The 19,862-nt window shown below is 38.3% G+C and overlaps 1 protein-coding gene across 2 annotated transcripts; it reads right to left on the bottom strand.

The window, feature by feature from the left end:
• Positions 1 to 113: 113 nt before the first annotated feature.
• LOC116268065 (uncharacterized) lies at positions 114 to 19,554 on the bottom strand. Of its 2 annotated transcripts, none has more exons than XM_050080011.1 (19): positions 19,262 to 19,554; positions 19,094 to 19,136; positions 18,481 to 18,602; positions 18,073 to 18,180; positions 9,260 to 9,404; positions 9,083 to 9,172; positions 5,750 to 5,845; positions 5,189 to 5,627; positions 4,888 to 5,030; positions 4,350 to 4,711; positions 3,853 to 4,017; positions 2,033 to 2,323; positions 1,796 to 1,946; positions 1,459 to 1,721; positions 1,319 to 1,360; positions 1,136 to 1,221; positions 664 to 757; positions 462 to 564; positions 114 to 370 (listed from the first exon to the last, which is right to left on the bottom strand). In XM_050080011.1, exons 1-19 carry the CDS (start codon positions 19,427 to 19,429, stop codon positions 303 to 305), a joined length of 2,979 nt encoding a protein of 992 aa, XP_049935968.1. In that variant the 5' UTR covers positions 19,430 to 19,554; the 3' UTR covers positions 114 to 302. The 2 variants fall into 2 exon arrangements, with proteins under 2 accessions (XP_049935968.1, XP_049935971.1); XM_050080014.1 differs by having other exon boundaries at positions 462 to 561.
• Positions 19,555 to 19,862: the final 308 nt, after the last annotated feature.

Genomic DNA, 19,862 nt, shown 5'->3' with positions numbered 1-19,862 from the left:
TGCCAGTCCAAGAAAAGAAAGGAAGATAAAATGGATGGTCCACATATTCAACCATTACTGATGGAAGCAACATACTCACCAATCATCCCAGCGAATAAAACAGCAAACAGACAGCTGCACTAAAGAGCATCCAGACCATCTCAAATGTACTGTTACACTGTTAAATGTAATTACAAATGGAAACTATACATAGATCTAGTGCGTCTTACAGATGTAACAAGCTTCGCTTGTTTCTCAAACTGTTTCAGTAACTGCATGCCAAAATTGTAATTTACAGAAAGCTAACCATCCCAATCCGAGGATCATGTAGGAGACCCAGATGGTGGAAACAAATTCAAATTAGTTAGCTCCAATTCGATTATGTACACACCTACACAGTCCACATAAGATTGAAACAATAAACTATTTGTTCTCATTAGCAACTCGAAGAAGACGTCCAAGATTGTCATCTATCTGTTCACCTGAAGGCCTTTCCCGTGCAGAAGATGAAGCCATAGATCTTGTCCTCACTCTTTCTATTATCATCTGCCTTCCTGCTAGATCTTCTTCATACTCAACAACCTGCTGTCATCATTTGTCAACCAAACCAGTGACACATAAGTTCATTCCCCTAGGAATAAAGCACAGGTTGAAAAGAAATGAATCAAGTTCAGATTTGAGAACCTGAGATTCCATCTGGGTCTCAGTGAAGCCATCACAATGCCCTTGATTTCCTTCACGATCTGATGGGTTCTGCTGAGCAACAGGATTTTCTGCCCTGCAGAGCAAATATATATTGAAGGGGTAGACTGAATAAGCGATGGATGTGCACATTTTTGGGGCATATTAGCAGATGCTCACTCGACTTGACAACGTTAACCAGTTCAAGTTAAAACAGGTTGGCGACATGGCAAGTCCATAACTCAACTAGATTAACTTGTTTCCTACCCAAAACTAGACATAAACCAACCAGATTACTTGGTTCTATATGATGTTTTCTGATTACATTTTATAAAATAACTGCACGTTACTTAGAACCGAGATTCCAAAAATTTCCAAGTAAAAAGCATCATAGCATACCCAAGAATTAACTTAAACAAGAAAGCAATAATTGAAAAGGTTTTACAAAAAGTATCCAGAAAAGTCAGGAGACTACCTGTTAAACCATTGCCCAGACATTCCATAAGCAGGCCGAGAATCCGACTTGTTTTGGCTAAGAATTGACTGCTCTGCTGAAAAGAGCTGTAGACCATTGTCATGGACCACAATTGACGACCAAGAAATTTCCAATGGAGTAAAAAAATAGCACAAACTAGATTCCGGCATTCTAAGAGGATACAGTTTGATTGGCAGCTGCAATTCCAGGCTGTGTATCTTGCATCTACAAGAAATAAAATAAAATAAAATAAAATAAAAATCAAAGAAACTGGCAGATTTTTGAAACTCATTGCAAGAGAATTATTATCAAAATGAACATACCTTTCTTGATTGAGCCAATAGGTCCTCGATAGCAGCTGCTACATCAGAAACCATACCTTCACTTTCTGGTGCAGATTCTCCTAATTCCTGGTTTTTCTTAGTTTTCAGAACCTTCGACACATTTTCTTGACAGAAAAATATTTCAGTCAATCCTACATCCTTACTGATGCTGCTCTCTGTTCCCCTCATTCTTTTATTCAGTTCTCTTGACTGCTCTTCCCCTCCTGGAAAGCCGTGGCCATTAATCTTCCGGCGGACCATACCTGAAAGCAATACGGATGACTCAAGTGTAAACTTAGGTAACAAACTGGTTCTGAATAGTAAAAGTATTATCAACCTGGGTCATTTTTCCTCCACTGAGATGAGACCTCTCCTGAAATCAATTGTCCTGCTTGTGTAGGATATTGACTCATGGTGCAAATTCCTGCCTCTATGTCCTGAGCAGTAACTGCTTTGGGCAGAAATAGGTCTGTAGATACCACTGTATCCTGAATGAAGCAGCATTGAGAGCGAACTTAGATGAATATAAAATAAAATCCATCAATTAGCAATACGTGAAGGTACAGCAACAAACCTGTTCAACACATTCAGAGATCCACTCAGCTGTAACTAACTTTATTCCCCAGTTGCAGGCTGCTTCATATTTAGGTCCATCTGTAAATTTGCATATGAGGTGAGTGACCTTCGCAGTCAGTTTTTCCGTGAACTTGGCACCAAGAACATAACATAAATTTCTTAGTAGCATTCTCTCCTTCTTATCATACTGAGATACACAGAACCAGAAGGACTCAAACCCAGGTAAGGGAATCCTGCATTCCAATGGTGCAAAAAGAATGTGGCTACCAGCCTCTCGCATAACTCCCTCCTTCAAGATCAAACAACAATCCTTGTTTAGAATGTAAAACACCAAACACAAACAGCTTCAAACAAAAAGACGAGAACCACTGGCCTAGCAAAAGGTCACTTCTGACAGAATAACTCAACAATGTTTAGGGCATCCATAAAGTGCAGGTGATTGAACTTGGCATAGCTGATGATGAGTTTGAGCAGTGTCTGAGCCTGCATCAGGTTGTGATGCAGGTTCGACATGGGTGCAGTGACCTGCTGAATCTTAAATAGTCTGTGCTACATAAGAACCCACCATACTATGACCTATGACAGCAATCAACTACTAAGAAACATCAAATTTTTCGTGGACACCTTAAAGAAGATTCCCTGTACAGAGAATACCACACACTCCTTTGTACTAAATTTTGAACCTTGATATTAGGGAAGAAACAGGTAATAAAATTGGTATCACATCCTTGCTAAAACACCAAATAGTCCTTTGCAGTCATAACAATAACAGATGGAGAAACTAACTTAAGAAGAATGCTCTAGCCTCTAAATCTCAATTACCCTGTCTTAAAAACTCTAGGAAAGCCAACAAATATGACACAAAAAATTCAATACAAATGTAAAGGATATAAGCAAGTTGAAGTATAGAGATATGTATTTGCTTAAATGTCCGACATAGTAGTCAAACACGTGGGGCAGGCCTAGGCAGAAACCAGCTCCATCTTACGAAGTATTTACATAAAATAGCTGGACAGGTTTTGCTTTGATGACTCTAGCATTCCAAAGACAACTGGATCAATAAAACACACATTCACTTCTGGTTTCCATTATGCATACTGCAGTGAGGGAAAAAAAGAAGCACGTTAACAAACATGGACAGGATTGCCCACAAGAACATAAACTGTAAGTCAAACAAAATTAAACTTGCCAACAAGCTCATTCCGTTCAGAAGAAAGAATTCCCTTCTCTAGCAAGCATGGCTATCCTCATTTTCACAGACATAATATTCCAAGCTCACATTTCTTTAAATCAGTGTTAAGATACAAAAAATAGTTACTATGTCACATCATTGATTACATACATTTATAGTTTTGCTATGATTTCCTTTTGCAGCACTATCTTGCAAACAAGGAATATAAAACTCTCAGGGGCTTAGGCAAAACAGATAATATGAAGTACAGCTCTAAAAGACTAGTTTCATACAAACAATATCCATACAATAGAAAGCAACTATAAATAAGTTTTGATCTGAAGTACTGACAAGCAGAAATGTAGATAATCTAGAATTTCTAAATAATTAAGAGAGTCCAATTATGTCCAAGTCTCAAACTGTGAAGAAACCTTACAAATAGGAAAGAAGACATAATCTCTCTAAGAGTATCTTATCAGCAAATTGCTTAAACGCAGAAGTCGGATTATGTGCAAAACCAATTGCTATCACATGCAAAATTGTGAAATACTTACAAGGCTTGACAAGTAAGAGACAAGATTCAAATCTCCTATGGCATCTATGAAGTAATGTCGTGATTTGCTAGAGTTGAAAGTGCACAGGTATACCTCAAAACAGAACTTGATCCAGTGGCTTGAAACAAGAGTTGATTGATAAACATCAGAGTCTTTCCTGGACTGACCATGACATGCTATGATGAAATCAACATTCTCGCCTGGACCTTCTACCATCAGTCCTCCACTTTGTGTCACCCATTCAATAACTTCAGCTCTCTTAACCAACAAAAACAGGAATCCAACAGTAAGTAAACCCAAGTTCATGGTTGGGCTCATAAGACCATTGAACTCAGAAAATGAGCTAGCAACATACAAGGAGCCATTATCCATAAGCAAGAACACAAGCAAAGAGAAATCACAAAATCATGTATCTATTATTAGTAATGTGTATCTAGCCTCCAATTGCTATTAGCAAATCTCCAAGCGTTGTTCATAACTTCATAAAACATCCATATTTCAAGGACAAGTTAAGCTCAAAGAAATCTACTAAGAAACAAGCATACAAGGAAGCATGAGATGATGGTGCAGAAAAGAGTCAACCAGCCCACCTGGTCTTCAGGATATGACCTGGAAAAACAAAATAGTCTCCCTCCAAAAACACCATTTGCTCGCAGATCTTTACTATTTGGGTGTGGTTCATGCTTGGATTTGATCACATGCTTCGTGTTCCTGTTTGCAGCCAGTGACCTGTTTTCCAGGTCTGGATTTACACCTGGCTCCACTGACTTGCTGAGCTTCTTACTTATCTCAAAAGGCCCACGTTTCAGTCTTGATTCACCACTGTTTTCTGTTTGCATTTCAACTCTTGTATCACCAGAATGCTGTCCAGAGGAAAAGGAAAAAGTTTGTGCAATGTTCTGGGCAGGAACTCCGCCAGGTGTTCCCACTACACCATCCAATGAAGAGGATTCTGCTTCATGAGCAATCAAAATCAGCACATAAAGCAACCACTATGCAACTAGGAGGTTAAGTTCTTTTAAAGTTATCCAACATCTGCACAGGAATGGCTGACATTTTTCTCAAATGCTAAAGCTTATGAATGAGACTAAAAGTGTCTAAGAATAAAGAACTGTATCCCAAACAGACCTTTGGTTAGAAGAGAATCTGAGACCATGTGCTTCAGGGTCACAGGGACTTCTTTTTTTCCACGATGACAATCTTCCAGCCAGTTGCGTCTCACTATGTTAATTACACCCCACATGGCAAGCCGGTTTATCTCTTTCTTTTCGCTTACAAAGACAGACAAACACACACAAAATTAGTTGGAAAAGCCAATGGATGCACCAGAAATTTAAAGAGTCCTCAAGAAGCACTAACATCTTTGTATGACAACCAATCAAGACTGGAAAAGAAATTTCACATTATATAAATGATAATTTATGCTTACACATCTGAGGGGATTCCCACGATTATGTGAGTCAACTTCTCATTGAATGACATATACCGGGAGCCACCTCCTCTGCGGATCATGCTAACTAGTTCACGCATTTCAGATGCTTGAAATCCAGCAAGCAGAATTCTGCAATCTGCCAGATAAAGGTCATCATCTCCATTTTGTGAATCATCAGCAACAAAAGTAGATGGGTCAGATTGTAATCCCTCTCTAGTCAACAAAGCTGGTGAATCAGAGGATTCTCTGACAAAAGTATTTGCATCTGACAGTGTGGCTGACATGGGCTGTGAGAGATTATTCTCCAAGTTAGCAGCAGACTGGGAAACTGAGCATGTTTTCTCCGGGTTGCTTAGCCGCTTCTGACTGATTTGCAACATATTATTAGATGCACTAAAAGCTCCTCTGACAGGGAAAAGGCTTTCATCGAGGCAAACTGTATGTAGCAAGAATATAGCAACAAAAATTATACTTGAAAGAGTGAATTAATATGGAAACAACATCAAAGAAAATTCGATTTATAACAGAATAGCTACAGAAGATGTGCTTGGTATTTACCTCTGACAGCAATAGATTGCTGAACCCAATTAGTATTAACAATATGAACAGAACCCCATTTTCTAGCAACCTTATACTTGTCCCCTTCAGGAGCGTGTATGGGAAATGGGAAGTTAAGACTTCACTAGTAAATATGTTTGTATAACTGGTAAGTTTGAACAGAGCATGTCAAAAACAATAATTTTAATGAGGTAGTATCTTACTGCAAAACAGCACATACTTGAACTTACTGAATGTGCAAAGCGTTAGTGACCAAACAACTAGATGGCAGGCATACTAATTAAAAAAAAAAAAGTAAACAGTTCATGATATATCCATATTTCATAGCAGATGGTAATCCAACAATGACCTCTTAAGATTGAAGAATGAGTCAATGATAGAAAACGACAAAAACTAGCAGCTCCAAAAATACACATTCATCAGATACATCTATCCACACGGAGCATGCTATATCACATGCATAAATGTGCAGGTGCAGGTGCAATATTTTTTTACGAAAAAAACATGCAGTGGGTCCAGACCACACGGACAGACACACACACACACACACACATAGTTTACCTGGCCTAGATAGATTCAACATAGTGTTTCTGAGCGTTCTATGCATAACATATCGTACAACTACTGTTTTGGATAAATTTTTGGAAATAAATCTGACTTTTCAACCCACCATATTTTGATGCATTGTGAGCTGGTCATTCTTTATGCACTTGATCTTCCTTTTTATACAACCAAAAGATGTGACTCAAAAGTTACTATTTATTAAACAATCTGTGTAGATCACTTTATTTTCATCATTTAATCACTTGGTTCAATGGTTTTAACTTTTAAGGATGGGAACATGTGCAGAAAAAGGCATATGTGTGTGTTGTAGACATGGATACACGTGTGAAAAAGGCTTCTATTTATATCAATAAATGAATTCTACTACTTAAATTAAAACATACAGTGTAAATGATATTAGTATATATGACTTAAAAGTTAAAACATAAAGCATTATGTAGGACAACCACCCTGATGCACCAAGGCAGCATTGGCACCAGCAGCCACATCAGTAGTGAAAGGTCAAATGGTACAATGTGGCATATGAGGCACACACATTTGTTAGAAGCACTATACATGTCACGGGCCGACTCCTTCGGACCGCGCGGCGCGGCAAACTCTCGCCAGTAAGCCGCAAGCCTTCGCCTCGTTCAAGTGGGCGCAGATCACTTGAACGCTTTCTCGAAAACAAAGGACACAAATTTGCACAAAGAGTGTGGAAAGAAAAGTCGCAATATATTTCACTTCAGAGAGAATAGTACATCACGAGAGAAAGCAAGTAAGCTATTACACTTTACTTACAAGGATGGCCGAAGCCGCTTACAGAATTCCCGATGCCGACCATCCAAAACAAGGAATCCCAATATCACACTTAGGGAGCTGTTTTGGGAGGGTACTCCGACATAGGTGAACAAACTAGCTTACACCAAGACTTAACATAAGCAAAGCAAATACAACAAAAGCAAAGGACTATACAGACTCTAGACGCAGGGGAACAATACATGCATTATTTGTAAATTCCATAAGCATGTATACTGCTAGTTAGTTGGACAACAATGCAATTATCAGACACAAGCAGGTCAACTTTCATAACAAAGACCTGAATTATGTAAATTCCATAAGCACATAGCCTGCTTGGTTAGTTGGAAAACATTACAATTATCAAGCGTAAAAAGGTCAAGTCCCACACGAAAACCTAGAGTACTATGTCACACGACTGCAGGGTGCAACTGTGGTACTTTCTACAAAAATTTCGGTGCTGGTAAAGCAATGTATGTGTGTGAAAAAAGTAGAAGTAAAGAGAATCCTTTTACAAACTATACAACAAGCCTCTTAATGTAATAAAAAAAAAAAATTTAAGAAGGAAACTTTGTAAAGTGGGTCTCTTCTTGGAAATGATAACAAAAGAAGTTTAGGACAACAAAATCTATAAGTAGCATCGAATATAACCCTTAACCTAATTCAGCCTTGAATATGCGCCTCCTCCTCCTGCCACAGGCCAGGTACATCTTCCTCCTCTTCAGATTCTACTGGTCAGCAAATGACTATTCTAATGCCAAAAACATGTGAACTTATTTAGTATTTTATAAACTCAAGCTCTCAAGTAAAATGAAAAAAATTTAAATCATTTTTTTCCCTTAGTTTCCATATTTACAATCAGTATATGTGATAAACCTGACCACTTCTGACCTCACAAGCAATGTTATAAAAGGCGTAGCATATCGCGTATCGGTCGGGCTGACCTATACGTTGTATTGTAACGTATCGCAAACGTAACGTAACGTATCGTAAAATTAATTTTTTAATTTTAAAAAATATTTAAAAATCAGAAAAAATAGAAAAAAATCATTAAAAATAAGAAAAAATGAACAAAAAATCAGAAATCAAGAAAAATGTATTCAAATATAAAAAAGATCATCATACATAAGGAACATTCATGTGTATCAACAACGCATTCAAAAATAAGAAATCAGATATTCAAAATAACATAATAAGCATCCATCACAATTTTAAACTTGAAATTTTTATAGAATCTTAAGACTTAGAGTCTTAGGACTTGGAGTTTTAGGACTTTGATTACATCACAATTTTATATGTTCAAAACATATATATCATCTTTCATGATTCAACGATAATATCTCCCAAATCGATGAATCCTTGGTTATTTTTAATGAAAATGGGCAAAATTTCTCCCTCCTATGTCCCTTGGAATCTTTAAATACAAGAAGAGAGAGAGGGAGGAGTTTTTAAACTTTAAAAAATAAAGATTTTTTTGTTTTATCTCATATCGTACGATACGGGCGATACGCTTGCGATACGCAAGCGTCTCGTATAGGTTTCTGCGATCTATACGATACAAATAACATTGCTCACAAGCACTCACAGGGAAATAGTTGCCCTTGCCTATTTTTTAAAAAAAGTACAACCTTGCATCTTCAAATATCTTAAATATCTTCATGGTAAGTAAACAATGGATGCAAGATAATGTGAAACAGTGAAACTGCATCAAGAGTAAATTGATGGATGGAACAATTTCATGTTTTATAAATCTTGTGAGTGTGGACTGTTATCCATGATGAAGTTTACCAAAAGAATATTTACAAGCTAGTCATTAGCAGCTCATTGTAAAAGACAACACAGAATCACGTGGAAAAATGAAACATGTCTGTGACAGATAACTACCAATAGAAAAGCAACCCTTTACACTATGCTACTTGCCACACTATGCAACTTACCAGAAAGAAAGAAAAGCAATGGCCTAGGAAAAGGTTCAAGTTTAAAAGGATATGTTGGAAACTAAATGTGTGCACTTCTTTGTTAGATCTGCAGAATATTGACCACCATTTTCCATAATACGCTCACGCATCTCCTTCCGCTCATCTGAGAAAACAAACAGTCAGTAGTTCCTCATTTCTATAAATGGACAAAACTAAAATTTTTAATTTGTAATTTTGAACAAATTCGAACCTGCAAGGATTCCTGTCACGCAGATGGTTAAACCAACAAAAGGAAGAATCCTGTGTGGCTCTTGGGGAACAACATGATGTTCATTCCAACATTCATACAGCCATCTCAAAGTAACAATAGGCTTCTTCAGAACATTTGACGCCCACTACAACAGGGCAGAACAAGTCCGGACTTAAAGATCAGTTTCTACAAGATCATTAGTATATTTTTGACAAAGAAAAACATAAAAAGACAACAAATTCACATGCATCAGTTCAAACCAGTGTCACAAATACCGTTCTCGGGTTTTTAACGGCAAAGTTGTTTTTTTTTTTTGGGAAAATCTCGAGAAAAACTCAGAAAATTTTTGAAAATAAAAAAATTATGTATAAATGAAATAAATGAGAAACTAATAGGAAAACATGAATAAAATTATATAAAAGTGATAAAAGGAATATTTTAACGATAATAAAACTGATGAAAATAATTTACTTTAAGTTTATATTTAAATCCATAATAATATCAATGCTAAAAAATAGAAAAATGAAAAAATCGAGATAATAACACAATAAATATTTTTTCCCGATTTTGTCGTTGTTCTGATTTTGATGCTGATATAGCAATATGTTTGAAAATATTGCAATATCTGTGACACTGGTTCAAACTATACAAGAGGAAGGATAAGATGAGAAGCATGTGTTACCTGAGAGGCACACAAGCACATATAATCTGGCACAAATAAGTTTACTGGTTTATCCTAGGATGCCTCCTAGTTTCTTTAATACCAAGGCATGAAAACGTTCAAATTATAGGATCAAAACACAAAAGCAATACCACACTGATCTGGTTTCAAAATTTTCATGGTGGACAAAGGAACATATAAAAATAACTTCGTGAGACAAATTCTGACTTGCTTGATTGATATAGATAATTTTGTTAACTGTTACGTTTAGTTCATTAAATTTAACAAGAGGTTTCCAAACAAAACAATGAGCAGTGCATTCAAGCATGCATAGAAAGAAGCATGGAAATCAATTTCCTGCTTGCACTAGAACATCTTTCCTTTTGAAATAAATAGCAAATATTGCTATTGTTAAATTAGAAGACATTAAGTTTCTAGATGGTCCTTTGCAATATTTAATAATTAGGAGTTCTCTTTAAACATTTCTCTACTTTTGGTTGATGTTATTTGTAAGTCTCTACCGCTGTTGTAATTTGTTTATTAGTGAGATTAGGATTAGTTAATAAGATGATCTTCTCTCTCTAAGACTGCAAGTTGTAACATGGTATCAAAGCCGGCGATATCCACCCTTCTCTGCCGGCAGCTGACATGACTTTCCAGGGACCTCTTCTCTCTCCCATCTCTTCCCACTTCTTTTCTTTCTCCACCCTTCCTTTCTCTCTTCTCTCTACTGATCAGGACATAGTGGAGCAGCGTGGAACACTAGCGAAGCCAGAAATTTTTTCTGGTGGGGGCACTCATTCATTACCTTTAATTTATTTGGGGCATTTATATGTATAACAATCAAATATATCAAAACATTAACATATGTATTAAACTAATTTTGTAAGGCTGGTGCGGGCAACTGTCTGCACCAGCCACCATGTGGCTACGCCACTAGCATGGAAGGGGAACCTAATCACACGTGAGAAGTATGTGTGATTACGTTTCCAATGTGGATGTAGTGGAGCATGAGCAACTGCTTGGGAGTTACGTTGGCAAGTTGTAAGTCAGATCTAGGCTCGTGGAAGAGTGGTTGTACGTGGAGTCGTGGACCATATTCTTATCAGATTTTTTTTTTTGGCTGATTGTGAAAAAGTGGTTGCAAGTTGGATATACTCTTATCAGATTGATTGTCTTTCTTATATGCATATGTGGATTCTAGTAAGCAATGGTATGAAGCCTACTACGTGGGAGTTTGGTGGACTGATTTACTGAACAATAAGTTGATAATTTTTTTTCAAGTACTTTTATTGATGTTGAACAATTCTGATGCCTAGATCCTCTCAAGTTGATTGTTGTGATTGGTAAATTGATTAACCGAACAAGTTGATAGATATTTTTTAATAAATACTTTTATTGATGCTGAAAAATTTTGCTGCCTAAATCATCTCAAGTTGATTGTTGTGCGCTATACTTCTTGATTGTATCAAAGTGTCACCAGGTTAAGGTCATATTGTCCAGTCTCGCATTATGGCTGATGAAGGCAAGCCAGAGATGCAGTATGAGCATAAGAACATGGCCAATCCCTTTCCTTATGGCTCTACTGTAAAGTTAGATTAATTTAATTATGAAATTTGGTTCCGTGTGTTTATGATATCTGTGATTGGACATCTAAAGGAGCATGTTATAGAAGAAAATGTGTTTGTGATAAAAGTGGAAAATATAATACATGGAAGGAAGATAATAATATTGTCATCTATGTCACATGGGTGCGGGTACGATACGGGTATGTGTACGGATACACGGATACGGCAATTTTCAAAAGTTTTTGAATACGCAGACACAGCAAATTTTATATTCTAAAAAATTAAAAATGATAAAATAAAAAAAAAAACATAAACTTAATAATTCACTCTTAGGATCAAGATGGACGGATTAATCGTCCAATATTCAAACAAAAACATCCCCAAATCGGCAAATCCAAAACAAAAAACAAAAACCCAAATGAAGAACGTGAAACCCTAGCTTCTAATATCGAAAAGAATGAAAAAACCACTTACCTGTCTGTCGGCAGCTGCCGCTGGACACCATCGGACGTCGCAGTGGATCGCCGGACCTTGTCGCCGTCGCCGTCACCCGCCATTGCTGTCGCTGGTTACAAGGAGAAGCAATCGTCGCAAAGGGAAGCATCAAGCATGAAACAGGGACGCGTAAGGAAGTTTAGGGTTAAAATGTCAGGTTAGAAAAGTGGTTCGGATCGGGTCTGACCCAAACCCGATCCAAAACGTATCATGCCGTGTCCAAGTGTCGGGATCCACGTGTCGAAGCGTCGACACCGATACTTGGCCCATTTTGCCATGTCTGTGTGTCGTAGATTGTCATGTCATGGATCATGAATAGTGTGCAACCACAGATTACCTCTACTATTGCATATTATACCTCTGCCAAATAGATGTGAGATTTTTTGAAACAAACGTAGACAAGGGTGTTAGTAAGATATTGTAGGTGGAGGAATAACTTAATTTGCAACAGGGTGGATCAAAGTCTTGCTCAGTACTTCACTTCCATCAAGTCAATTTATGAAAGACTGAAAGCTCTATGTCCTCCATATCCCACATGCCACAAGACTCATGTTGGACAGTCTATGGTGGCAAAGTTTCTACAGGGGCTCTTTTTCGAATATGGAGTAGTAAAGACACAAATGTTGACTGAAGCAGAAATCCCTAATCTAACTGAGGCCTACAATAGACTTAGCCATCTTGCTATGACCCTTTCTCAGCCTTCCATTGGTGCTCTTGGTGCTCTTGCCTCTGCCTTAGTGGCTTCCAGAGGCCATGAGGTAGTTTCTCCAGGAGGAGGGGCACAGGCCAAGGGTCAAGAGGAGGTCGTGGGAGATTTTAGTGCACCAAGTGTGGGAACATAGGGCATTTGAAAGACAAAAGTTAGGATAAACATGGTCGTCCTTCTGTTACATCCCTAGGCAGAGGTGTTGCATCTAAGCAGGGCAAAAATTCATTACAATCTCCTATCAGATCTGTCCAGGCAACTTCATCAACAGTAGAGAGGTCTTCGTTGTTTTTCCATCCGAAGATTATGACAGTGAATATCAAAAAGTCAGAATATGAGCAGTTCTTAACACACAAATCTATTCAGCCATCGGCCTTTACAATTATGATTGATAGTGGTATGTCTGCCAATATTGCTCCATATGATACAGGTACTACTTTGATTATTAATTCAGGAGCATCAAGGCACTTTTGTAGGAGACCTTCATTATTTACCTTGCTCCACACATTACCTTAGACTCGTCATGTGAAACGTGCAGATGGTAGGTCACCTATTATGGGTTATGGAGATGTTAAGATTTCTCAGTCTATGACAATTCTTAATGTGTTATAATATGCTCTAGAGTTTCCCACTAATCTTTTATTAATCGGACAATTGACTAATGACCTACATTGTCATGTTACATTTTACTGTAGTTTATGTTCAAGACTTACAAAGTGGGAAGAAGATTGGTGGAGCTTATGAGCGAAGGGGCATCTACATCCTATGTGATTTTGTGGGTTTTGCAAGCTCCTCGTCTTCATTATCCTTCTCCCTTTAGTGGCGTAGCCGACTAGGCCATCCATCTATCACCTACTTCCTCATCTATCAGTACCAGAGTCATTCCAATGTAAAGCCTATCAACTTGGCAAGCACACTGATGGCAGTTATTCTTCAAGTCTTAGTTTGTCCAGTTGTGCACTATTTGATCTTCTTCATGTTGATGTGTGGGGTCCTAGCAGAGTTGTTAGTAGGTCTAGATTTTGTTATTTTCTTGTCATTAATGATTATTCTCAAGCCACTTGGGTTTTCCTTTCGAAAGAAAAGTCTGAAGTCATATGTACTCTCAAGAACCTTATTATTGAAATAAAGATTCAGTTTGGTATTCTTGTTAAAAGCATTCGCATTGATAACGCTCTTGAGTTCAAGGCATCTACCTTAATGAAATTTTACTCTGGATAGCATTTCCCTCAGTTTACTTGTCCTCATACCTCCCAGCAAAATGGAGTAGTTGAGCGAAAACATCGCCAACTTTTAAATGTGACACGTTCCTTAATGCTTCATACTCATTTACCTGCATATTTTTTGGGAGATGTCATCCTCACTGTCTGTTACTTGACCAACCGTTTACTCTTATCCTCCATCGACAACCAAGTTTCCATTAAAATTGTGTACCCACAACAACCCTTGTTTCCAATCGCTCCCAAGATATTTGGTTGCACATTTTTGTTCACATCCTTGGGCCTACACGTGTGGTCGCTCAAGCAATTAAGTATATCTTTGTTGACTACAAATCATAAAAGTTACAAATGTTTTGACCTCATGACTCAAAAAGAGCATATCAATGTGGATGTCACATTCTTTGATTCTCAGCCTTATTATAGTTTCTCTCCTACCTCTATTGAGATGTCACGAGCATCCAAACCACTACCTATCCCTCCCAATACATTGGAGTCATTCCCATGTGAGTCTTCTTCTGGTGTCTCCAATCGACAAGACCCCTCTCATGATCATTCTCCAACTTCTTCTTAGGAGGTAAGTACATCTGAGGTGAGTATACATAGTCCATCCAAGCCCACTATAGATATATTTGATCCCTATCAAGACTTACCTATTGTTATTTGCAAAGGCAAGTGACAATGTACTTTGCATCCCATTTCTCATTTTGCTTCTACTAACGATGTTGGTAAAAGTATGCAACAATTTATTCAAGCTTTGACTGTCCATGCAATTCCTACTTGTCACCGATAGACTTTATTAGATACTCAGTAGAGACAAACTATGCAAGATGAGATGGATGTCTTGGTTCAGTGGGGCATCTTGGAACTTGTTAATCCTCCTCCTGATTGTGACATTGTTGGCTCCAAGTGGGTATTCATCGTTCTATGGAAAGAAACAAAGCTAGGTTGGTTGCCAAGAGCTACACGCAAACCTATGGTGTTGATTTCTTTGATATTTTTTCTCTTATTGTCCAACTGAGAACCATAACTATGGTTGTATACCATGACTGACTCATGTATCAGCGTGATGTCAAAAATGTCTTTTTGTATGGTGGTCTCGATGAGATTGTCTATATGCAATAGTCACCAGGGTTTGAATGATAGGGAAAGTGTGGAAAAGTGTGCAAACTGAAGAAGGCTATATATGGACTCAAACAAAGTCCTCGTGCGTTATTCCACAAGTTCTCTGAGGTGATCTCAACGTGTGGCTTTGCGAGACCCTCTCTCTATCATTCTTTGTTTATCAAAAAGAATTCTAAGGGTATGACCATTTTAGTAGTTTATGTTGATAATATTATCCTGATAGGATAGGTGACTCTGATCAAAAAATTTCTGATACAAAGTTGTTTCTCCAAAAACACTTTGTAATGAAAAATCTAGGTCAACTACGATATTTCTTGGGAATAGAGGTTGCTCACAACAACGAAGGTATAGGTCTATCCCAACAGAAGTATGATCTTGATTTATTGCAGGACACCGGGATGCTAGGAGCTAACCAGCCACTCTACCCATGAATCCACGCATACATCTTATGATGACCAATCAAAATTTAGTAGACTCTCGATCATATAGATCCCTTATTGGGAAGCTGCGTTATGTTACTATTACCAAACAAGACATTAGTTTTGCAATAGGGAAGCTGAGTCAATTCATGGAAAGACCTAGCAAAGTTCATTGGAATGCAACATTAATGGTGTTCACAAAAGGCAAGACCTTGGAAATGGAAGTCTATAGTGATGTTGTCTATGCTGGCTCAGTTGAATACAGGAAGTCTACCACATGAGTCTGTGTATTTGTAGAAGGCAACCTTCTATCCTGGACAAGCCAAAAGCAAGGTGTGGTGTAAACATCTAGTGCAGAATCTGAGTATAGGGCTATAGCTCAAACTGCCGCTAAAATGACTTGGGATAAATCCATGTTATCTAGCCTAAGTGTGTCAATTCTTCTTCCCACGAGAATGTATTGTGACAATAAGGCAACCACATACATTGCAAACAATCTAGTATTTCATAAGAGAATTAAACATATTGAAGTGGACTGTCATTACATTCGGGACCTTGTTCAAGGAGAAACCATAGCCACCATTCATGTATCATCTAAAGATCAAACTACAAATGTCTTCACCAAAGCACTTCCTATTGGTGATTTCTCTAGATGTTGTGACAAGCTGAGCATATTTAATATGTATGTTCCAGCTTGAGGGGGAGTGTTAAATTAAAAGACTTTAAGTTTCTAGGTGGTCATTTGCAATATTTAATAGTTAGAAGTTCTCTTTAAACATTTCTCTACTTTTGGTTGATGTTATTTGTAAGTCTCTACCGTTGCCCCAATCTCTTTATTAGTGAGATTGCGGTTAGTTAATAAGATGATTCTCTCTCTAAGACAGCTGGCTGTAACAGCTATATTATGATACAAACATTGAGTTTTCATTCCAAACTACGTAATCCACTTTAATATAGTAGACAATCTATGTAACACGAGTACCACATATTTGGTGAAGCGCCACACCGGTCGGCTGTGACATCGGTACAGGTGCAAGTACAACATCGAACAAGGCCTCAGTGTGAGTCAATAGGTACCGGGCACAATCAACGTACCCAAGTTCATATCCATCCAAAAACTTGACCAAGTCCATTTTCATCCGATAATTAGGGTTTTTTTGGTTTGCTGCAACATATCAAAAAGGACAAAACCAAGCCGTCCACTCTTCGAGGGCTCTTGCTCTACCAGATTTTGTCGAGGAGGAACATGGCCATCTCCCGTGGCTATTTCCTACGGCAACCTCCGGCAACTATTTCCGACATCTGGCGATATTTTCTGGCAAACGTTGGCTGATTTGGGTCATCGTTAGCTGCTTCAAAGTTGTCAACTGATTTGAGCGACCGATATAGCTTCAAACTCCAAACTCGGCAGCATCGTTCGCTGCTTTGGGAGTCCGCCGTTTCCAATGTGTATATATCATTTGTAATATAGTTATTTAATTGTTTAGGAGTCTTAATTATTTATATTCACATATAAACTTTTTGTATTAGAAATAGTTTACTCAAATGTGCATTTAAAATGGTCAGTTTTGGCCCGATTTAGTTGACTGCATGCATGTGCTATGTCGAAAAAGCATCAGTGCAAGCACCAGCATCGACATGGATGTGACACAGGTGCAAACAATTGTTTAAAACCACCCATGTGTCATACGCTCGGGCCCTTAGGGTCGGCAAAGCCTTCATAAATTAGCAAACAAGCCAGCCCGACCTGACCTATTGCCCAGCCCTAGTCTCAAGGCCGTGCGTCTTTTTCCTGTTTCATGGACACCTCTAGCTCTTGGCATCCCACCAAATAGGAAACAAGTGCCTCTTAGCAATGGTGCAAAAACTTAGAAAAGAAGACAAAGTCTTGTTATAAAATTCAGGAAAAAATAGATATCCAATAGAAATTCATTAAATTCACATAAAAATCAGTAACATTCTCAAATCTCAAGCCTCTACAGACATTTATGCAAATGAAAGAATTTGACAAAAGTGAAGGTTTGTAACAATTTCCATAATTGTTGTAGTGACCCAAGCAAATAAGACAAATGTAAGAAGACAAAGTCTTGTTTTAAAATTCAGGAAAAAATAGATATCCAATAGAAATTCATTAGATTCACAAAAAAATCAGTAACATTCTCAAATCTCAAGCCTCTACAGACATTTATGCAAATGAAAGAATTTGACAAAAGTGAAGGTTTGTAACAATTTCCATAATTTGTGTAGCGACCCAAGCAAATAAGACAAATGTAACATTATGGAAAAAATAAATATCAAATCAAACAAGATAGAATACCCAGTTAATCAAAAGTCATCATGTCATGATATTGCTGGGGAGGTTCCAAACATACAATACAAGCATGTATAGATTCAAAAGAACAAAACTACAGCCTCAAGGGTGGACAAGTAACTTCCCATGGAAGAAGAGTTCAAGATTAAGAATGGCTGAAAATGACCAACACTTCATATTAAAAACAAAAAACTAGATAAGCAGGGAAAAGGAAATTCCAAAGTCACAACCGTTGAAGACAACCAGAATTCCACAATAGATGCAATAGAACTAAAACATATGGTATCGGTATAAAAATTACTGCATCACACCTTATATTTTGCAGCCAAAACATCCTTCACAATGACAAAGCTGATATCTAGTGAAACTTTTGCAAGCAAAACACCGGACATTGCAGTCACCATCATGTCGATTTTATCCTGTAACACTTACAACATAAAACAAGAGTTACAAAGTGGTCCATATTGATCTGTCCATCTGATCTTGATAGAACAACAATACTGTTCCTGTTTTCGTGCACATAAGTACTTTATGTGCTCGTAACCATGTAACTAGATATTGTGATGAAAGAGTTTAGCTCCACATGGACTAAAGATGCAGAAATTGGGGCTCACAGAGACGACCACTTGTGGTTCAGAGACAAGGCTTCTGATAACAACAGACACACTACAAAAATTTTCACGCTACCAGAATATAAAATTTTACAATAGTACGAGTACCTTCTCCTCTTGATCAAAGCCAGACGCAAGCACCTTCGCCCCATCCATTGCAAAGCAACAAGTATAGCCCTGTTTTGGTAAGGACCTACGCTCCTTAGCGCAGGACAGAACACATTCTGGACCTGCCAACAAATATTACAAGAATTCAAACTTTCTAACTTGAACTGTCTGCCGTCGTCTATCGCAAGATCAATTCAAACATTCAAGATAAAACATGAAGAGTGAACCAATCTGGAAAACTAATCAGCATTTTGGAGAGTGGGATTTAACGGACCAACTGATTAATTTGGAGTAGCATTACGGTCGAATGCCATCTTCCAGCTTCTCCCACTTTCCAACACAAACGAGGAAATCAGATTTCCTCGTTCTAGAATTTTGTTTATCAACTTAGGCAGCAAAGAGAGCAACACACGTGCACGTGCAAATCAGCTAAGTGCTCTAATCTAACAAAAAATAACCCTACTAGTGATACTGACCGAGAAATTCAACCGCGGTCAACGTCATTACAGACCTTTAAGCTTTTCAAACAAGAAATCCAGATGATCCCCACGTGATCACAACTATGAGGTTCAAAAATAAAAGGGAACTCCAGTAACAGAAAAAGCGAACTCACCTACCAGAGTGCATCCATTCCTGCGGAGCACCTCGAATTTCTCCTGAACGGAAATAAAACCAGAGATAGCGAGAGAACCATCAAACAAACGGCCCAGAGGAAGGGGGGAAATAAGAAGAAAAATTAGGGTTTAGGTGTCGGTGTGGATAGAGAGAGAATGAGACTTACGTGAAGGGATGAGGAGACGACGTGGTAATCGTCGGGAGAGTTGCGCGAGGGGTCACAGCAGAGGGCGACGCGGGCGCCGTTGGACCGTAGGGCGTCGTGGACGGCATCGAAGACTTCGGGGGCCACGAGGCTCCTCGACAGGAAGACGTTCGCCCCCTCGAACGCCATTCCGCAAGACCTCCTTTCCGTTGGGATCCGCCTCCGAGTGTGATCCTGCAGCTGCCCTGAAGTCGTCGGATCTGGCAGATGAGGAGAGAAGAAGAAGAAGGGGAGTGGAGGAGGAAGAGCGGGAATTTCTCCGTCGTAAACGTTGGCGGGAAAAGCCTTGGGATCTCTTAACATCCAAAATGACCGTGGTCGGTGGTTCGCGCGGGTTTTGATACAGGTTCGAGTGCGTATCATTTCTTAGCCGATACGTCCCACATCGATCTACTTTGTTTTTTTATTAAAAAAATATTTTAAACAATACAACTAAAAGTACACAAACGAGATATAAGTAGAATCAGCCTAATACTCAAAGAGTCATCAATTACAAGAAAAAGGTGAGAGAATCAGATAAAAAAAAGTTGGAAAAACCGGTCTCATTTTCTTGTAAAAATAT

This window comes from Nymphaea colorata, chromosome 1, assembly GCF_008831285.2.
Source record: "Nymphaea colorata isolate Beijing-Zhang1983 chromosome 1, ASM883128v2, whole genome shotgun sequence".
Taxonomy (NCBI): Eukaryota; Viridiplantae; Streptophyta; class Magnoliopsida; order Nymphaeales; family Nymphaeaceae; genus Nymphaea; species Nymphaea colorata.
This window is presented reverse-complemented; position numbering and strand designations above follow the sequence as displayed.